General features: G+C 34.9%; 2 protein-coding genes across 7 annotated transcripts; one reads left to right on the forward strand and one right to left on the reverse strand.

The window, feature by feature from the left end:
- Positions 1-222: 222 nt before the first annotated feature.
- Positions 223-4683, reverse strand: LOC109009261 (myb family transcription factor PHL8-like). 6 transcript variants are annotated; one of them, XM_018989693.2, is made up of 8 exons: positions 4540-4683; positions 3934-4008; positions 1722-1886; positions 1567-1643; positions 1424-1481; positions 1261-1339; positions 1098-1167; positions 223-1021 (listed from the first exon to the last, which is right to left on the reverse strand). In XM_018989693.2, the coding sequence occupies exons 3-8, from the start codon at positions 1837-1839 to the stop codon at positions 380-382; spliced, it is 1044 nt and encodes a 347-aa protein (XP_018845238.1). In that variant the 5' UTR covers positions 1840-1886; positions 3934-4008; positions 4540-4683; the 3' UTR covers positions 223-379. The 6 variants fall into 6 exon arrangements, with proteins under 6 accessions (XP_018845238.1, XP_018845237.1, XP_018845235.1 ...); XM_018989692.2 differs by having other exon boundaries at positions 3934-4019; XM_018989690.2 differs by having other exon boundaries at positions 3934-4264.
- A 10189-nt stretch (positions 4684-14872) lies between these two features.
- Positions 14873-17856, forward strand: LOC109009263 (cyclic dof factor 1-like). The gene is made up of 2 exons (XM_018989695.2): positions 14873-15216; positions 16248-17856. The coding sequence occupies exons 1-2, from the start codon at positions 15025-15027 to the stop codon at positions 17529-17531; spliced, it is 1476 nt and encodes a 491-aa protein (XP_018845240.2). The 5' UTR covers positions 14873-15024; the 3' UTR covers positions 17532-17856.
- The last annotated feature ends 2456 nt before the right edge of the window (positions 17857-20312 follow it).

The raw sequence follows: 20312 nt of genomic DNA on the forward strand, positions 1-20312 counted from the left end.
CTACCCAAGAAGAAAAAGTGGAGGAAGAGAATCTATGATGTGTTTGTTTGTTGGGTTTCCCGCCCCCTCCTTTTGTATGAATCATTTTATTGATGTAATTTTGCTTTAAAAAAAAGTAATTCATACAAAGTATAATTGTTATAGGTTAAGTTTCACGAGTAATTTCTCACAAGCATCACTTTTTTCTAGCAGTGTATGCTATAAAATTGAGAGAGAGAGAGATCCATCAACAAACTATATATTGTAATAGGTTCTTTTTATATGAACATGCTTTCCAACGTTCTTGGGGGCCCATGCATGCACCAATATACATTTTATAAACAAAAGATTAAGAACTAGGTTTACTGGGTAGACTTTATGACCAGGACCATCTGTATTATCAAGCTTCCAAGCCGTTGCATCGTTCTATGCCCTTGCAGTTCAAGTCTATTACTTTTGGACCTGAATCAATGTCATGCTGATATTGGCTATTGAGATCTAGTTTCTCCAATAATCCAGATTTTCTCAGAGGATTTCCACTTTTGTCTCTGTGGGTTGGTGATCTTTTAGCAACGGGTTGTTCTACACAAATACCATCAGAAATGAAACCTCTACTTCTCTTCCTCTCACTTGCTTGATTCCTTGTATCAGTTCTCCCTGGGTGAATGTCCATTAACGATAGTTCAAGAGTAGTTGCATTAGACTTCTGGGGGTCACCACTCTCTTTCATTGATCGCTTCTCTTCCTTTCTCCCAGAGCTTTCGGACGATGTCAAGGAGCTTTCCATTGAACATAATGTGCCTCTAATTTGTTTTCTCTCGATGTCTTTAACACTAAAATCTCCTGTTTCTGTCAATTCTGAGATTGAAGAGCTCGGGCAACCAGTGTTAACAATTGAGACTAAGTGAGACAGTTCAGCTTTTGCTAGTTCTAACCCCTGAGGAGAAGAATTATACCCAGTAAGAGTTTCCTGGGCTTTCTTGAGAACTGATTGTAAGTACTTCCCTTGGGCTTCAATTCTCAGCTGCAAATGTCTCTGTACCTGAAGACAGAATTCTAACATGATTGGTAATGGACGAAATTAGCATATAGGTAATGGATCTATTTATTGGTCCTACCTCAATCTGGTCATGCAGTTTCCTATGGACTTCCATTTGCAATTGGAGAGCTTGAGCAATCTGCGAGCTGCTGATAAACACAACACTAAATCAGTAGGAGCTCTTTGGCTTATAATTTTCTAACCAAATTATCAAACGGATGTGATCTAACGCTAACTATTACTCATTAATCTGATTGTGGGCTGCATCACTGACTTCCCGACTGAAATGCCCATCTGTGGCGATCCGAATCTCTCCGTAATCTGCACCAATAGCATGACAGATCAGAACCAAAGTGGGAAACATATAAAGGGCAATGATTGCTTCATTCGCTGCATTAAATTTACCCTTTTCCTTATTGTCACTGCAGGATTCTGGCTGTTGGCTTTTCCCCAGCCTATATTTCTGCAAATAAGAACACAAACATACAGCTTTCTGTTTGGCTACATGAGCAACAAAGATTGATATAATTATTGCGAAGGGAAAGTACCTGTAAATGACTCTTCAGGTGGTACAACGTCAATCCTGGAATTCCCATCACTCTCATCAGGCTCTTCGGTGTTGCCTCTGGCCATTCATAAAAGATGTTAGAGACTAACAGTATGATCAACAAATTATAACGGATCAGCAAGCTTCTAGACTCACTTTCTGCCCCTCCAAGTTGTTCCACTGCTTCAACAAATCTCTGATGAAGTTCTGCAGTCCATTTTAATCTGGGCTTTGCATCTGTTGACAGAACCAAATTCATTTTCTGATTTTGCATATTCTGCAGTCCCGTTTCTATTCTACGGATGAGATATGAGTCGAAGACTGAAACATTAAAATGGGTTTTGATTAGCTCTTCGTCGATATCTGGCAGCTATAGTTCTCTTTATAATTTGGAGTTGTTAGACGGTACTATGTTCTCACTCCATATCTAGAAACATCAGTGGGGCCATGTTGGGGGGGGAATATATGCCATGGGCTGTGGCTCATCCTCTCTTCCATTGTCCATTTCATATCAACTTTTCTTTCTTTTTCTTTTTTTTTTTTTTTCTTTTTTCTTCGACTTGGAAGAGGTGGAGAGAATCTCTGGTGCAGCAAAAACAGAGAAAGCTAACACAGTATAATTCGAGTCTTAAAAGGAGAGACGAGGGAAAGTGTATTGTTTGTTTTTATCTTGCTGTTTTCCTCTCTCCCGATTCCCTACTGTATTAGATAGTCCCACCATGATGAATAATGGGTGCAACTTTCCGCACAGTGAGACGCTTTGAAGGAAGGAAAAGAACTAAATTGATATGGATACTGTAATGGATATTTCTTTGTACTGACTGTAATCCAAAGCCCATTGTGGTGTGGCAGTCAGATTCTTTTGGTTCTTATTAGAAAGAAATAGAGGAATCAAGGAATCTCACCTTAGGTTTCAGGACCCATACCTGCTCTATTTCTTCAAAACATGAGCTAAGAAGAACCAAATCAGCTATTTAATTGAAGTAGAATGTGATATTCCTACGTAATAACACCCGCAATTGTTTCTTTCTTTCTTTCTTTTTTTCTGAAAATTGAACAATGGAGTTATGCCTTTGTAAGATTATCCAAAGACGGGAATCTCTGGCACTCTCAGTTTTATGAGAAAAGATATTTATAACTGTGAATTGTGCAGTTACCGCGTAATCGCTTTGAAAAAAATGAATAAAGCATGAGACTCACATGAAAAAAATTAATTTTTTAATAGTGGACTCCCCACTATTTTTCAAAACGATTACATGACATTTACGCACTTCATGATTGTATGTAGAATTACTCTACTCCAATTTTATATAGAGAGGCGGCCAATACCCCAACAGGTGCAATAAATCCATGGCCCCTGCCTTAAAAGTATCTGAACTTCGATATTATTCAATAATAATTATAATAACAGAATTAATAATAAAAAAGATAACAAATTCTATATTCTTTCAAAGGGAAAGTGAAAGCTACTGCACGATTCAATTAATTATAAAGAGAGTTGGAGATACATCTCATGCTGAGATAAGTTGTAGCATTGTAACTAACAAACTAACATGGACCAACGTCCCCTGGTGGTTGCAATATATAGCGAAAATCTAGCCAGCACCCCATGGCATTTGAGTGACAACCACATAGAACAACACGATCCCCATTGAATCTCCCTTTCTCTAATTTGGATAAACACAAACTCATAACGAAATGACAGACAAAAAGGTCAAGAATTTACGGCTGCATTCACACAGAATAAAAGACCCATAAAGAAATATATTCCAAAGGGTGTCCCTGCTTTAATTCTGTAATCCATATCCAAGCAAAACTGAAAGAAAAAGAAATGTTCACCTAGGAAAGAAAAGAAGAAAAGGAAATGGGAAGCCGCAATGGCCAACCACAAATCGTAAAAGTTAATTGTATGAGTATCAGATCAATCTCCAGATTGCTTGGGTTATGGTCAAGAGTTTGATCAGTGGAATCAAAACACAATGATTGGTCTTCAAGTGTTGCCATCTGAGTGCCAAACATTCAGTTGGTCTACTGCATTGATAAACAATTTCCAAGGATAGATAGGTCAGCCATTTTAAGCAGCAAAGTAAATTTTAACCAGGCAATTAGAAGATACAAACGCTTTTTTGTTAATGAACAAATTAAGATATAAGTACAAGTGATGTCTTTGAGTCAAGTGGTGGGTCCAGTTTTATGCAATAGGGGATTCTTCTGGAGCAAGCATCTGCTTCTTCTGGCCTGAACTATTTTTCCTCAGTGGCAAGCTCAGTTCACATTCAAAGAAAGGAATATAATCATTGGAAAAATGTAATGGTATGTGGCCCAAATGTTTGAAAAACAAGAAAAGAAAGAAGAGTTATTGAAGTACCTTTCTCTTTAACCAGCTGCCGTACATGAAGCTCCTTTCACCCTTTAATATATTCCATAACAGGAAAAGGAGATTCTGGAATGATGCTGGTATTTTTTAGGTCATTATGAGAAGGTCGGGTGAATCAAGAGTCATTTAAACAAAGTTGCCTCATCAATTATTATTCTTTTGGGGACCCATTAGATGCAATCTCACGAATCCAAAAGCATGGAGAGAAGATGAGAAGAATATGGCATCCGGAATCAGAAAAGAGAAATAAAAGGAACTTGTGACCATCTCACCAAAGAATAACTGGCATAGTAATTGCTAAATTTCATCTCAAACACAGCCACTGAAAATGAAGTGAGCATCATGTTACCAACCAGTTTATTTCCCTATATGTAAGAAGTTTAGTATGGAATATTAAAAAAAAATTAAGGTTATTCCATCTTTGGGGACAATCTGAGAATTATCTCCCCTTTTGGAGCATAGATAAAATCATAATCTATCTTCAACAGAAATGGCCACTAATCACCGAAATCCTATATATAAACGGTATACAATTTAGCTAGCATAAAAAAAAAAACAAAAACAAAATCAAAAACAGAACAGAACAGAACAAATTACCTCTAATGGTTGCAGAAGTTTGAGAAATCAGCGTTCAGAAGTACCAATCCTGTGTCTAATGGTAACTGTTGATGCAAGGTTTAAAATCCATCTATGCCGTATTATATATAAGCTAGATCCAAGAATCTAAGGTGACAAATGGCTTACATGGGGATAGAGATGACTGATAACTCCGCCACGGCAATAAATCTCAATTGTCTCATTAAGTGGTGTCCCATTTCTAGAATCTTATGAAACACGTCTTTGTCCAAGACCTCCCAACTTGACTGATGGAGACAAAATTGAATCATGCAGAAAATTCCCTTGAATAATTCAGGCAATACTAACTCATTCCTGATAAAATGATAATTCCAACTCCCCAGAGTACTTCTTACTTGACATGACTCAACCCAAAAAAAAGCTTGGCTCAGAGGGACAGGTACCGAATGGTACATTAGTATAAGCAGCAGCAAATTGCGAGGCCCAAAGTCAATATGAAAAACTTACTGCCCATACAAGTCTGTCTGACAAGTTCTAACCACAGTATTTATCCAAATTGGAATGTGGCAAATGCTGTCAAATGGTATTATGAACATAGAGCTGTGGTCATTGTTGGTTTTACATTCCAAAGTTGGTTCAGGTGAATGAAAGTTCTGGAATGCCCTGTGAACTCATTCTAATAGTAGGCCCCTTCTTGTTTTCCTTAATTTGGCTGTCTCCTTCTTACCATAAATGATTGCCTTCAATTTCATCCTCACTACTTGGTTTCTTTCTTTGAAGTAAAAAGGAGATAATTACAAAAAAAAAAAATGATATTTATAGTCCTAGGGTGTGCAAGCTCCGCGCACTCCCTTTGAAAAAAGCAGGTAAATCTAGGAACTACATGAAAATATTATTTTTTTAATGGTAGACCCCACTTCTTTTCAAAGGGAGTACGCAGAGCTTGCACACCCTAAAACTGTATCATTACTCTACAAAAAAAAAAAAAAAGCTTAAAGAAATAGTTAATGATCCCTTTTCTTTCTCATATTTCACCAAATTATTAAGTAATTATGAATTGTGTTAAAAATTCAAGGATTCTTTTTCCCTTTAGAAATACATGACTGCTTCCATCGTACTAATGAAAGCCAGCAGGTTACACTTAATCACTAAGAATCAAGTTTTTTTTTCATTTATGACTAATGAACAGATTTTCCCTTTGTTGACTATTGGATATGGTGGGTTGCTCATATTTCATGTAAAGATTGAGCAAGGTAGTTTGATGAACAAAGTTCCTGAGGAAGAAGGCCTTTGGTTCGGTTGGGAACACTATTCAGAAGAACCATCTTGAACCTTGGTAGGAATGACTACTTCAGTTTAGAGGAGAGTACTGCAATTATTTAGGTCAGAGGAGACGCTCAGTCACTCTGAAAGGGAATCCAGTCAAAGTAATTTTCCCCAGGAGAGCCATCCAGCAAGAAATGCTCGGCTGAAAGGACCACTAGGTAACTTGGGAAGACCAGCCCAGGTATTGGGATGATCAGGAGGAATGCTGTTTAGGAGAAATGCCAGACATGCTCAGGTTTCTGTCATACTACCCAGAGAAATTCAGACCTAAGACTAGAATGGTAGCTTCAGTAAATTGGAAATCGTCCCAAATGTTAGAGATAAAATTCATACCTATGAGATAAGAGCAATGGGCTCAATTGAGATCAATGAAAACCTACAATCGTCGAAAACCAATGGCCTTGATGAGGAAAGTGGTGGCCAACCATGTTGAGTTGTAACTGGAAGAAGATAACAGTAAATACAAGCAGAAGGTGTCGGAGCCTTAAACACTCGATCTCTTCAGTCTTCCCGAAAACCCAATTACATTTATTCTAAAGAAAACTCATAAGCTAGAACTCAGAATCAGACCTTCATGCTTTCAAATATTTAAGTTAAGGCTCAAGATTGACCTTCAACTTCCAAAATATATCAATAGGGAGAGGATTATGTAGCTTCACATGGACAAAGATCAAGGCTTTGAAAATTGTATATGTAATAGATTGTTTCAACCAAAGTATAAGAGACGTTTAATTTGGATATAACATATACCTAAGCTCAAAATGACTTGTTAGATTATATATGTGCTACATCATATGCAAAATGAGATTGTGTCAATCATCCGATTTGGAATTTATCAATGAGCAAGCTCTTTGAACTATTCTCACACCACTGAAGCTATTCATATTCCTCAAAATATGGCTGGACCCTTTTCACCATTCCTTCACAATAACTGACTGGAACCAGTTTTACTTATGCAGTCAAATTTAGCTTTAATAGCAACCATCAACATTTTAACATCTTATACCCTAAAGCCAGGCCCAGATGTCCAACTCGACAATGGGATAACCCCCTCCATACCTTGGTGAAACCTTCATTGCATTCAGCTTTACCTTCCTAAACTGAATTATGAACTTTTAGACTTAAATGCACCTTAGACAATTGAAATAAAAAATACAAGGTTTTTTTAGCAGAATTATATGAATCGGGATAGATTCACCCCACACTTGGAGGGAGTCATAGAATCTTATGCAAAGCTATACCAAAAGCCCAGAGGGCGCAAGCAGTATTTATGTTAGTAAACTGACAAGGAAGATTCATCTTGAACTCAAGCTGCACCATCCAATAGAAGATCTCATAACATATCATAGTGAGAGTTTATTGGTTTTTCTCTCCTTTTCTTTTTCTTTTTGGTGGGGGTGGTTAGGAAAGTTGAACAAGTTCCAAAAACAAACGTAGTCTTACATTTTCGTTATCATAGCACCAAGAATGTCTAGTGCTTATATGGAATGGAACAAGGATATCATGAATCTGTGACATGATTCATGCTTCATATGCAGAAACAGAAACCTTTTGGCGCATTTTGTGGTGACTTAGTGCAACCGCAACCCTAAATGAACAAGTTCTGGGTATTTATAAAAATATAAAGCACTATCCCTTCAACTTTTCATCAACTGATATATTTAATGCATATTTATGCATACTTAAATGCCATGATACAAACATTGAGAACAGAATTACGAACAACTGTGATGTCCAGAACCAAGGAACTTACTTCTATACATGTAAAGAGGGATCATATAGCTAAACATCGAGACAAGTTTGTAATCTAAACAGCACTTCACTGAAGCAGAGGACCTCCCTATTCAAAATCAACTTTTCTCAAAAGCTAATTATTGTTCATATTTTTACATAGATTAAAGGGTAAATTTCACTTTCCCCAGTTACCTGCCACCCCAATACCATTTTCAGTCTAAAGTTTGACTAGATACAATTCTTTCCCAGGAACTACCACTCATTGTCATTTACTCCCAAAACTTTGATTCGGTACAACTCAGTCCAATGAATTACTGCTCCATTGTCACTCATAAATGGTATCTATTAAGGAGAACCTATTAGCAGGTTAAATCCCAGTGGGACGAGTGGGATAGTAGTTTGTCAAGTTGTATATGAGTCAAAGTTTAGAGAGTAAGTGACAATGAGTGGTAGTTAGTGGAGGAAAAAATATTAACCGTAGATTGAAAAAGGGAGCCATAATGCATTGGTAATTTGGTGCTATAAGGAATTTCTCCCATACCAGGTACTAATTATTTTAATTCTTCTACTGGAGGTTCTAAAGCTTCTTGAGCCCCCCAAAATATTTACCAACCAACAGAAACAGAAAAACACCCACATTTCACTAGAAACAGAAGATGAGCTCTTCCATACAAACAAAGCCTGATCGTCCAATTCTCAATTCCGAATTTCTTCTGCAGAATTAACCTATTCAAAAAATGCCATTGGCCCATTACTATCATCAAGAACCAAAGAAATTGGAGGTTCTCAACTCACTGAAACATACAAAACCAATTCGTTGCGCACCTTCTTTTAGCTAGATATGGCATACTTCATGATTATGAAAGCCAAGCCAATAGCATTTACCACATACCTTGAGACTTCCCAATAGCTAATAACACCAATAAAAATCGAAAAAAAAAAATACCCGAAGAAACACTCGACTTAAGGTTTTATGATATAATGCGAAAATCCAAACACATAAACAATTTTAAGAACTGGGTAAATGGGTTGCTATATTTCATTGGTAGGTCTCCAAGTGTTAAAGGATTGGTTTAACCTGGAAATGGAGACTCCGCTATCTTTGCAGAAAATAAACAGACCCAGATGAAAAAAATGGATTTTGACAGAAACCCAACAATGTAAGTCAATGACAGATCATGGCTGCCAACTTGAGAACAGACAGTCAGATTGAAAACCTTATGAATAAGGAAGTGGAAGCAAAGGGAATTATGGACATTACACGAAAGAGTGAAAGACAAAGGCTTCAACTACAGGTTGGTCGCGCTAGTATCAAGCTAAATGCTCGAGTCTCTTTTATTATTATTGTTGTTGTTGGCCCAGCAAACTCAATCGCAAGAGACCACAGAAACAATTAAAAGTAAACACACAAAATGCCTGTGAAAATTTTTTCATTTGCTGCAGGTCACTGATGCTGTCTCGTCGTTTCCCGCTCTGCGCGGAGACGCGGCTGATTTAGAAGTCCTGACTCCCAAGGTGTAGACACATCGTTTTCTGAATTCTGATGTACTGAAACGAGGTTTCGGGTTTGTTGAGCGCACTCAAATGCTGTAGTTACTAGAAATGTTTGTGTCTTTATGAATTCTCCTGCCAAAATGAACTTCTTGACTTTGACATTATACACGATTGACCCGTTGAACCATAAATTTATTCATTTTCCATATAAATTATTCAACTTATAATTAACAATAAGAAATACCAAACAGAAATTATAATATAAGGTAATATGCCAAAAAGTTATAAAAGTATTACTATCATGTAAGTGGTTATCCATTTTTTTTTTTCAAAGGTTATCCATTTTATGAGGTCCAAGTTTTTAAGAAAGATTTGTGCAATTTCTTACACGGAAGTGTAACTTAAATATTAAAAACAAGAAATTTTAGTATGATTTCTTGAAGATGTCCTAAAAGTCTTACCTAAACTGTAAACATATTTCATGAAACTTGAGTTTGAAGGAAAAAAAAAAAAAAAAGTACAATTATTTTTCTAATCAAAGTTAATGAAAATGAAGAAATTTTAGTATAATTAATTATAGTTTTTTTCTTAAGGCAAAAGAAACGACCAAATAAAAAAATCAGATAAAAATATTCTTCAACAAAATCTAAGTAAGTAAAGACTAGATCAAGTTCTTAATTGTATGATATATATATAAGAGTTCAGCTACGTATAGTTATTTTTGTATATTTTGTGTGTACTCCAGTACTTATGTGATTGGTCAAAGCAGTTATTTTATGTTAAAAAAAGTGATGCAACCAATCACATTAGTGAAATGTAGAAGGAGTACGTAAAAGTGACTTCACATAGAATTTTTGATATTTAAACTAGTTGACCAAATTGATTCAATAATGCATGACTTTCTATGAAACTAGATATATTGTCTCGTTATTATTTTTATTTAGCATTTATTAATATGTTATGTTCATGTCCTAGTGATTGATCTGTTTTAATCAAATATTTTTCCAACAAATGACGATAATTTCATGTGATTTAAGATGGAAAGACTCATTTTCATTGAGCACCCTATTAATTAATGATCATCACGCGTGGTGATTTTATCACTGACTTTTCTACAAGACATATCAGTTGAATCCACGTCATCATCGTCATTTTTATTATTACAAAGAAATAGCAAACTACAAGTTAACCAAAAGAATGGAGATTATGATCTTATTAGATTAATTAAGATATATGAACTTTTGTAACATGCTTTTATTACTTGTTAATTAAAAGTGAAAATTCATATTTTCCTACTTTATCAGCAATAATGGATTTGATGAGAATGAAGATTTATATTCGCGAGTTGGAAATAAAATCTTGCATTAGAGAAGAAGAGGTATCGACTAACATGTTTGGTTAATGAAAGTTTAGAAAACTTTTTAAACAAAAAAATTTGAGATATATTTTTTATTAGGTTTATTAAAAGTGAGTAGGAAAATTAGAAGTTTGGATAAACATCTTAAAATATCATGTGTTTTGTATTTATATTTTTGAGATTTTGTACTAGAACATTTCTCTAAATTGGATCATTTAATTTGATCACAATATTAGAAAGGTTCTTTATTTAAATAGAATTTTTCTCATTTAAAAACCAATAGTACTTCAAAGAAAAATTCAATAAACTTGAAAGATTTAATGATAATTATTTCCTAAAAATTGGGATAGATGAAAATTCTTCCAAGCCCATCCATAAAAATGACAAGTAACATCACAAATAAATTAAATAAAAGTAACCTCACAAATTGACGTGATTTAATAGACTCATGTGATCCATCAAATCTATTTTATAATCTGCCAAACTGCATTAAGTCACATCAATTTATGAAATTATTTTTGTATAATCACTTTGTGATTATAGTATTTCTCTTTATTTTTAATGAAAAGTTTTCCTCCAACCTAGTATAGAGAAAAATTATATCCATGTAACATTGATATTAGTTTCCCGCATCCGAATAATTAGAGTGGTAAAATATGATTTAAAAACGAAATGTTAATTACTCCTAATGATAGTACAAAGTTTTGTACCTATGATGTAATAACATTTTTCTTCACATATGCACCTCATAATATCCCTTTGATCCAGTACGTCAAGTGTGTGTGGTGACAATATGTCAATACCAATATATCATAGTGTCACGCGTGTGGATATACTTATCAACAAAAGTAGCTCAAAAGGCCACTAGAGTTTAAGGAATTGTCACATCTAAAATGCATGCCTTTATAGCGCCCTTGGCAAGCTTTGCACAATTTTTTTTTTAATAAAAAAATAGACTTTATATTGAAAATTTATTTAAAAAAATTATTTTTTTAATGAGATCTATTTTTTTACAAAAAGCATGTACAGAATTTGTCTATTTAGAACTTGTACATAACATTACTTTTAATAATAATGTCTGGTGTAAGGGGATTTTCCCCCCTTCTATCTCAGCAAGCTTGAGAATGGCAATTAAGGGAACAAGAACCAAAGGCCAGTCCAGAACAAGTAGAATCTCCAACTCGACCCATGGGTAGGCTCATCTGGACTCAACCTGCATGAGAAAACGTGTTGCAGGGGATGAGACTCGCCGATTTGGAGACCCCTCAAATAGTGTCCAGCTCTTAAGTGCTTGTATGCGTAGTGAGCGTAAAGCACGGGGGACCCTCGATCCTTTGACAATAAGGGCATCAACGGACTACCAATGATGCTATCTAGGTGAGAAAAATAAAAAATCACGCCGAATTAATAGCATCACTACTCAAGCCACACATCATATTAATGACGTCGTTGCAGAGTCATACCGCATTAAAAGACTCTGACAAAAGGAACAGTACAAAAGACACGAACTTCATGGAGGTAGATACAATATGTCTTCCAAACTCATGATATAAATAGAAAGTTCAAGGTACGTGAAAATTCTCTATGACTTGGGTATCGGAGACTCCTCGGCCCTAAGGCCACCATCTCCTAGTTGCCTTCTTCTCCACTTTTACAGGCTTAAGTTTTGAAAATCTGAGTTGACAAAACCTAACTTAAAAACGTGTGAAACACGACCTTAACATCCGGTTTTCAGCAATTAGATAGATAATGTTGAAAAGTATTCTTGGTCATAAAATCTTCAACTAATATCTTATCATAATGGCTAAAGCATTCAGATATAAGCACTTTATGATCAGCAAGTAATCTTTTTCTGGTCGGCCAAAACTACAAAAAGTTGTGGCCCTCTTAACTTTGGCCATTGTTAAAATCAATTTATGAGCAAAGTCATTTTAACTCTTCCTTCCTTTTCTATAATCAGAATATTAAAAAAATTGAAAATAAATTGTGCTTGCTATCATCACCAGCAGGTCACGATCTTTTTTCATCTTCCTCACTCTTATCCAAATGATTATTTTATTTATTTTAAAATAATGTTAGGTATAGTTTAAAAAAATTAAGGTCTACTATAAATTTTTTTTTTATTTTTTTATTATTATATAGGTGCCAGATTTCTCCTTATTTTTCAAGGAAAAATAAGTTATATAAATCACTTCTCTTAATTTTATGTGTCAATTGTTTTTCTATTTCAAGTCTTAAAACTCTCATAAAAAACACTTAAAACATTTTATCCATCACTTAATATTCTCAAGCTACAATAACTCTTTCCTTAGCACAAGTGAAATTCATGCACTTATAGTATGTCTATAATTAATAGGTGTGATTGGAGACAAATAAATTAATTACGATATGAAAATAACTATCACTCTTTAAATCATAATTTTTTTATGTATTAATATAAAGGGGACTGTTACCGTCTATGGAGAATCCTCACCGAAATATGTAAATTTTTTTAAACATTTTTTTTAAACTCTTTAAAAAGAATTTGTAAAATTAGTAAAAAAATGCTTTTTTAATTATTAAATATAAAAAAGTATAATCAGTACAGACACTCGATTGGTATCGGTACGTAGGACTAGGTTTTTCTTAATAAATAATGTTAATATATCTTCTTATTTTGACAGTTCATGTATTTAAATTTTTATTTATTTATTAATTAAAGATGTGATTATTCATGTATTAATAATTTTTTTTTTAAATAATTTTTTAATCACTGCTGACGGCGGCAGCCTAACATCACTATTTCCTAATATAAAACTACAAAAATAAGACGTGGTGTTGAATAATTCCAACGAAAAAGAAAAAGTAATAAAATGGAGTCTAATCACGAGTGGTCTAAAAAGGAAGAGGGTTAGTTCTAAGAAGTCACCAACATTGTTAGAGAAGATGGAGGGAGGGCGGGCTTAATGGATAACAGAGGAAAAGAAAAGAAAAGATAAAATGGTCCCCGACGTCTGATCACTTTCCAAAGAGTGGGGACACGTGGCAGCCACTGAGAAGCGTATCCTCCTCATCAAGCAATGGACAGCCACTAGAAAGGAAGATTCTTTAATTTATTTTTCCTCGTTTAATTTTTGAAAAGGAGAGAATAACTGCATTAATCATCTCACCATCGACGGCAACGATTCATGTCGTCATATTAACTTTTTAGATCTAATTTTAGATCATATTTACTATTTAGATTATGGGTCATAACCTGTGGGTCCCACACTCTTGGATAAAACATACAGTTCTTAACGAGAACATAAAATTATTATATGTCTTGTCAAAAATGATATTTATATTTTTATAACTTTCTCAAATAAAAGTATTTCATTTTACTTTTTTATTATTATAATTTTTTTAAATATTAAAATAATAATAATATTAAAAATTAATATTTTAACAATATTTTATTCAACTTTTATAGATAGTTTGAACAGTAAGATGAGATGAAATAGTTTTAGATAAATTGAATAAAATATTATTAGAAAAAATGAGTAAATACAATATTCACGTAAAAAAATTAATTTTTTAATAATAAATCTTATTTTTTTTAAAAAAAATTGCATGGCGCTTGAACACTCCACGATTGTAAATATCATTATGTGTCCATACTCTAAAATTATTTAAGAATTATTTCTCATATGCATGTATTTTAAATAATAAATCTATCTTTTTTTTATTAATTTAAACTTTTTGAACGAGTGATGATTTCACAGAGTATCATAATAGAAGTCCTAAGTTCAAACCATCTAAATTTAGATGTTAAGATGAGTTGAGTTGAGTTGTGAATAATAATATTTTGTGAGTCTCATTGAGATGAATTTAACTTTTTTATATTGATATGAATTTAATTTTTAGGTTGAAATATATGAAATATGTTGAGATGAATTTAATTTTTTTATGATAAATTAAAAAAATAATAAATTTTATCAATGATTTGAGATAAATTAAATTTAATTCGATAACCAAACAAAATTTAAAATCTACATTTCATCACATTAATTAAATATTTCACAATATTCCTTTTTAGAACAAAGGAAGTTTCACAATGTTCATAAAATGAATCTAAATATGTTGATGGGATAAAAGATATGGTATTTCTCAAGACCATGCATATAATCGATCTAATATTAATTAAAAACCAAATCCAATTATCCAAATGTGTCCTTTCCCTTGTGATATGATTTCTATGTACTTTTATCCGATTAAAAATAGAAAAGAAAGGTGGGGGAGTAGACTGTGGAGACGCTGACATGGAAGAAAAGGGTGAGACAGCAGAGCACTATGTTTTGGAGGAGAACCGACAGCACAGAAAAAATCTGAGAGGCTCTAAAAACTTGTGGCTCACAAAATTTTCCCTTTAGTGACGTGGCATGTTCATTCTCACCTTGGTGACTTGTTGGGCCAACCTCCCCACCATTCTTTCCATTTCACCAACACTCCGCCTGCATCAAAATCCTTGCACAGAGTCACAGACACCACTGCCACTATTTATTTTTTTTTGGAGAGAAAGACTCTGACTTTAGAGCAGAGAGAGAGAGAGTTTCTTTTCCGATATTAAGAATACGATAATGTCGCAGTTAAGAGACCCGACGATTATTAAACTCTTCGGGAAGACGATGACGATTCCATTGCCGCTGGAGCATGAAACTTGGGCTACTAAGCTCTGTGGAGCCGAAGATTTCTCTGACCATAATCTTCGCTGTTTCCCCACTTCTTCACGCGAAGAGAACTCTGGCAGAGAAAGTGCAAAAGGGGATAAGGTATATATGTATACAGTATATATGTATATATATATGCATGTGCTTTGACCTGTGTATCGATTACTTTCATTTTAATATATGGATTAACTTTGAAGAGGAACCCATTTTTCAGATACCCATTTTCAGAATCCAGGACTTTTGAATGGTTGATTGATTAGCTTAATTTTATGATATCTTAGCTTCAATGTCTTTTTGTCTGGAAGTAAAGAATCATTTTCTGGGTTGGTTTGGTTTAGCTCAGGTGGGGTTTGGCAGGTTTTATACACTTTGTTTCAGAGCAAACCTTTTCTTCCGAGTTTCTGTAGCCTTTATGATATTTCAGAGGTTTTTTTAGACGGCTTGTTTTATTTTTATTTGAATGGAATTCCTGATCTATACTGTTTAACAGTGAGTTTGTATTGATGTTTCACCATCCGTGACAGATTCTTTCCTGCTCTGCAATGGAATCTTTTGTTATTGTCTCAGGGCTGATCCACTCAGTTCTGTGGACTAACGGAGCAGAAGAAATCTCTAGAAGGCATAACAAAAGAAATATGATATTTGATGCTTTATGATCACTAGGATTGGAAAATTTTTGTTTAGACTCAACAGCTTTATGATAAACTCCAAGATGAGCTTTTAGGCTTTCTGTATATTAATATTTTTAGTTACTCTGCCTGCTTGTTTGTTTGATTGATTGATACTCTCGACCAAGACAGGATTGAACTAATCTGACAAGAGCAAAATATCCTTGTGGCCAAAGATCGGTGATTACTTTTTCTTCTTGTTTTATGCTCATATGAGTTTCTTCAGAGCCAATTCCAATGAAACTTGGCCAAGCAGAAGGCTTTGATCTTCCCATAATACTTACAACCAATTAAATAATATAGCAACCTTATCAATAAAACCATGATACATGATGGAAAGTAATGCTTGAAAGCAAATATTTGATTCTCCAGTGGTTCAATGATATTTTTGTTCTTGTATTTTAGCTTACTCGTTGAACTTTGTTGCTATGATCTCCTAATTGGAACTTCTATTTGATATATTAGGTACCTTGGGGAAGAGAACTCACAGGAGATAAACAGGAAGATTGTAACTCCCATGAGATCAAAGCGGACTCGAAAGATCCTACAACATCATCAGGCATCAGTGAGAACCCTAAAACTCCCTCATTTGATCGAGAAACTTCGTCACTGAAAGCCTACAAAAATGGAGAGCAGAGTGAGGCGAGTATCTCACAAGAAAAGACTCTGAAGAAGCCTGATAAAATACTTCCATGTCCCCGCTGTAACAGCATGGATACCAAGTTCTGTTACTACAACAATTACAACGTCAGCCAGCCCCGTCATTTCTGTAAGAACTGTCAAAGATACTGGACTGCAGGTGGCACTATGAGGAATGTGCCTGTAGGTGCTGGGCGTCGCAAGAATAAGAACTCTTCTAGTTCACACTATCGTCACCTCATCGTTTCAGAAGCTACTCAAACAGCTCGAGTTAATGGAGTCCACAACTCTGCTTGGGGAAAAAATGGCGCTGTCCTCACCTTTGGCTCTAATTCTCCTCTTTGTGAATCCATGGCTTCTGTATTGAGCCTTGCAGAGAAAACACAAAACCCCGTTCAAAATGGGTTTCTTAGACCTGAGCAGATTACTCTTATTTCTGGAGGAGATCATGGCGATGATCACTCAAGTGGACCCTCTGTTACAGCTTCAAATTCAACTGAGAAGGAAGGCAGTGCAGGTTTGCAAGAGTCAGCAGTTAAGAATTATCCAGGGTTTCCTCCCCAACCGCCATGCTTTGCAGGAACCCCCTGGCCTTTACAATGGAACTCATCTCATTGGGGCTCTGTAATGTCTCCACCTCCTTTGTGCCCATCAGGGTTTCCTGTATCTTTCTACCCTGCTGCTCCTGCAAATTGGGGTTGTACTGTACCAGGCTCTTGGAATGTACAATGTCTTTCCCCACCATCCTCTTTTCATAGCCACTGTGGCCAAATCTCTGCCCCAAATTTCCCAATCTTAGGCAAACATTCAAGGGATGGGAAAATCCTTAATCCAGAAAACTCTCAGCAAGAAGAGACAGTTAAAGAGCAGAGTTCAGAAAGATATGTTCGGATTCCTAAAACTTTGAGGATTGATGTTTCTGATGAAGCTGCGGAGAACTCTATAGGCACAATACAAGGGAATGAGAAGATTAATTCTGTCAATGGTGGTCTTTTTAAGGCATTCCAATCAAAGGGCCATGATAAAAGTCATGTCGTCGAGACATCTAGAGTGCTGCAAGCCAACCCTGCAGCCCTTTCCCGGTCACTAAACTTCCATGAGATCGCATAATTAGAGAGATTTGAATTGGTGAACTCTGACTTAGGTGCCAACGCAACAAATGGGGTTTACCTCTCTGCAACCTCTCCTTGCTGACAAATTTGTTCATCCTTCTTTTCCAGAGACCGGTCTCAATGCCGGATGTAATTAGCAGAGCAGTCCAAACTGAAGAAGATGAAGGAAGTGTCCACCGACTTATACGTTGTAGTATAGAATATTTGTTTTTTAGAATCTCATATGGCTGCCTTTCTTTCTGTGTTAAAGAGCATGTAGCTCCTCTATTATCTAATCTGTAACTGTACGATTGCTTTCACCATAGATGGTTTGTTAGTATGCATGTACATACTATACCTAAGAGTGAGATATAGCCGGAAAAAAGTATAGATAATTGGATGGATCAAAATCCAGTAATGTAAAATAAACTTGGTAGAAGTTTTAAGTAATCTGGAAAATTTTATTGCTTTCTTTTTTTCTGTGACAAGTCCTGAACAATTATTGCTTTTCCAGATCAAGCTCCAACTAAAATAATGTTTAATTAGCTATATCTGAGCCACTAAGTCTGAGTAATATAGGTTCTGTTGCTATGACAACCCAGCCTTGCATCAACTTAATATGGAAATCCTGATTATCATGATAGATCACTCATCCCATTTGCAGATGTTCTTTTCAGAAAGTTCAAGGCTGCAGCACTATGGAACTTGTCTTGCTGGTGTATTAAAATCTTTATTCATAGTTGGTGCATGTCACAATGTAAGCCACCATGACTATATGTTTGGAGATGGAGAAAAATCAAAAGATAGAAAGTTTTGTAGGCCCCACTTTCATGCTGATAACTTCAATATATTTCAGAAAAAGGCCCAGCATCATCCTCTCTCAAACCTTACGAACCTTAACTGTCAAGATACCAAAAGGTAGAGAGCAACGATAAAGTCAACTTTTTCTGCTTTTTCTTGTCCTTACTTTTACCTTTTCTTGCACTAAATATATATAACCATAAGAACCTGGACCTTCCCTTCATTTCATGATGTTGGATTGATAATATGAAAATCAGAGGTGTTTATGATGTGTCTCTGATCTATCAATCAGGAAGAAACATTCAGATATTTAATTGTTGTTGGTGTCGACACAGGGAGACCACAATTTCTGCACAAGATTGGTTGTAATGGGACCCAAACCATGTGATGCCATGAAGGGTGATTATCACTTTCTTTGGCCATTCGATCGTTTGCTTTCTTTCTTTCCTTTTCTTTTTGTTCTGTTGCATGCATGCCTTGTATCTTTATGTATGAACCTATTTTTCTTGTTCTATGAAAATATCCCAATTACTAAATATGTGGCAACAGGCAAAATGCCATGAAAATCTGTCCATTCGTACAATATATAGCTGCCCACAAATTATGTTATGACTTCAGGTTCTAGTTCCCCAAGGAAACCTCTCTTTCATAGTAAAAGTTCAACACTACTCTCTACAAAATTAGTTAAAATTATAAATTATAAAGAAAAAATGTTCTCCCCACAGGCATTAACCGAATGGCTAGGTTGGAAGCTTTGTAGGGGTGGGCAACGGGGCCCCGCCCTGCTTCCGCTCCTCCCCCTGTTCAACTGGGCGGCGCACCCCATATTATAAATATATATAAGTATATATATATATATATATATAAATAACCCAGGCATGAAAACGATGAAACGACGTCGTTTCATACCTGAGTTTTTTTTAAATATACCCATAACAAAACGATGCCGTTTCATCAATGGCAAAACGACATCACTTCATTTTTTGTTTAGGACTCCTCCCCTCGGGGCGAGATCACCCTCCCACTCACCCAGAATCTCTCTCTCTCTCTCTCTCTCTCGCCAGTTGTTGCGCTCTCTGTGTCTCTCTCCGTCGCTCGCCGTCACCATAGCCATCGTCGCAGCCTTCCGTGACTCCGTCTTCATCTTCGTCACTAAAGGTAAGAAACCCTAAATCTACTACAATTTTTTGTAATATTTATTTTATAGAATGGAGATTGGAGGAAGGATGGGTTTAATCGGAGATGGAGGTGAGATTTTGTGAATTGTGTGCTGTGAAGACTTGATTGTGCATGTATATTCTCAATATACTTATGCCGAATCCTAATGACCAATCTATGCTCATCTGCCTCATCTTCATCTCAAATTCCAATTGCCCAATCCTAATCTCATCTTGGTTAGTACTTTTAATATTTTGTATTTTAATTTTTTTAATTTTTGTTTCATTTTATAATTTTAATTTGTTTTATTTTTAACTTATTAATATTTCAGGTTTTATAACTTATTAACATTTATGATCTTGATTTTCAGTCTCACAGCAGTCGACACAACTCACCACTCAGTGAACTCACCACCACAGCGCCATCCCAAATTAATCAAATTGAAAAGTTATGAGTTATAATTATTAATTTACAATTAAGTGTAATATTGCTACAATAGTTAATAGTACAATTTGTAATATTTAATATTTTTAGAGGAATTTGTAATATTGTAATAGTTTAAGTTTATTAGTTCTCTTAGAGTCTTAATTTGTATAATTGTAAATTATAATTTGTAATAGGTTAGTGCCTTAGTGATGATTATTACTTAATTAGTTAATAGTTGAAATTTAGTATATAGTTAATAGTTCTATCTATATATATGTATATATTTTTTTAATTTTTAAATATATTTATTTATTTTAGTTAAATTTTAGTTAATAGTTCTATCTATATATATATATATATATATATATATATTGCCACAACTTTTTTTATATTTTTGTCTTCTTGTCCACAATTC

The sequence above is a fragment of the Juglans regia genome, chromosome 16, assembly GCF_001411555.2.
Source record: "Juglans regia cultivar Chandler chromosome 16, Walnut 2.0, whole genome shotgun sequence".
Taxonomy (NCBI): Eukaryota; Viridiplantae; Streptophyta; class Magnoliopsida; order Fagales; family Juglandaceae; genus Juglans; species Juglans regia.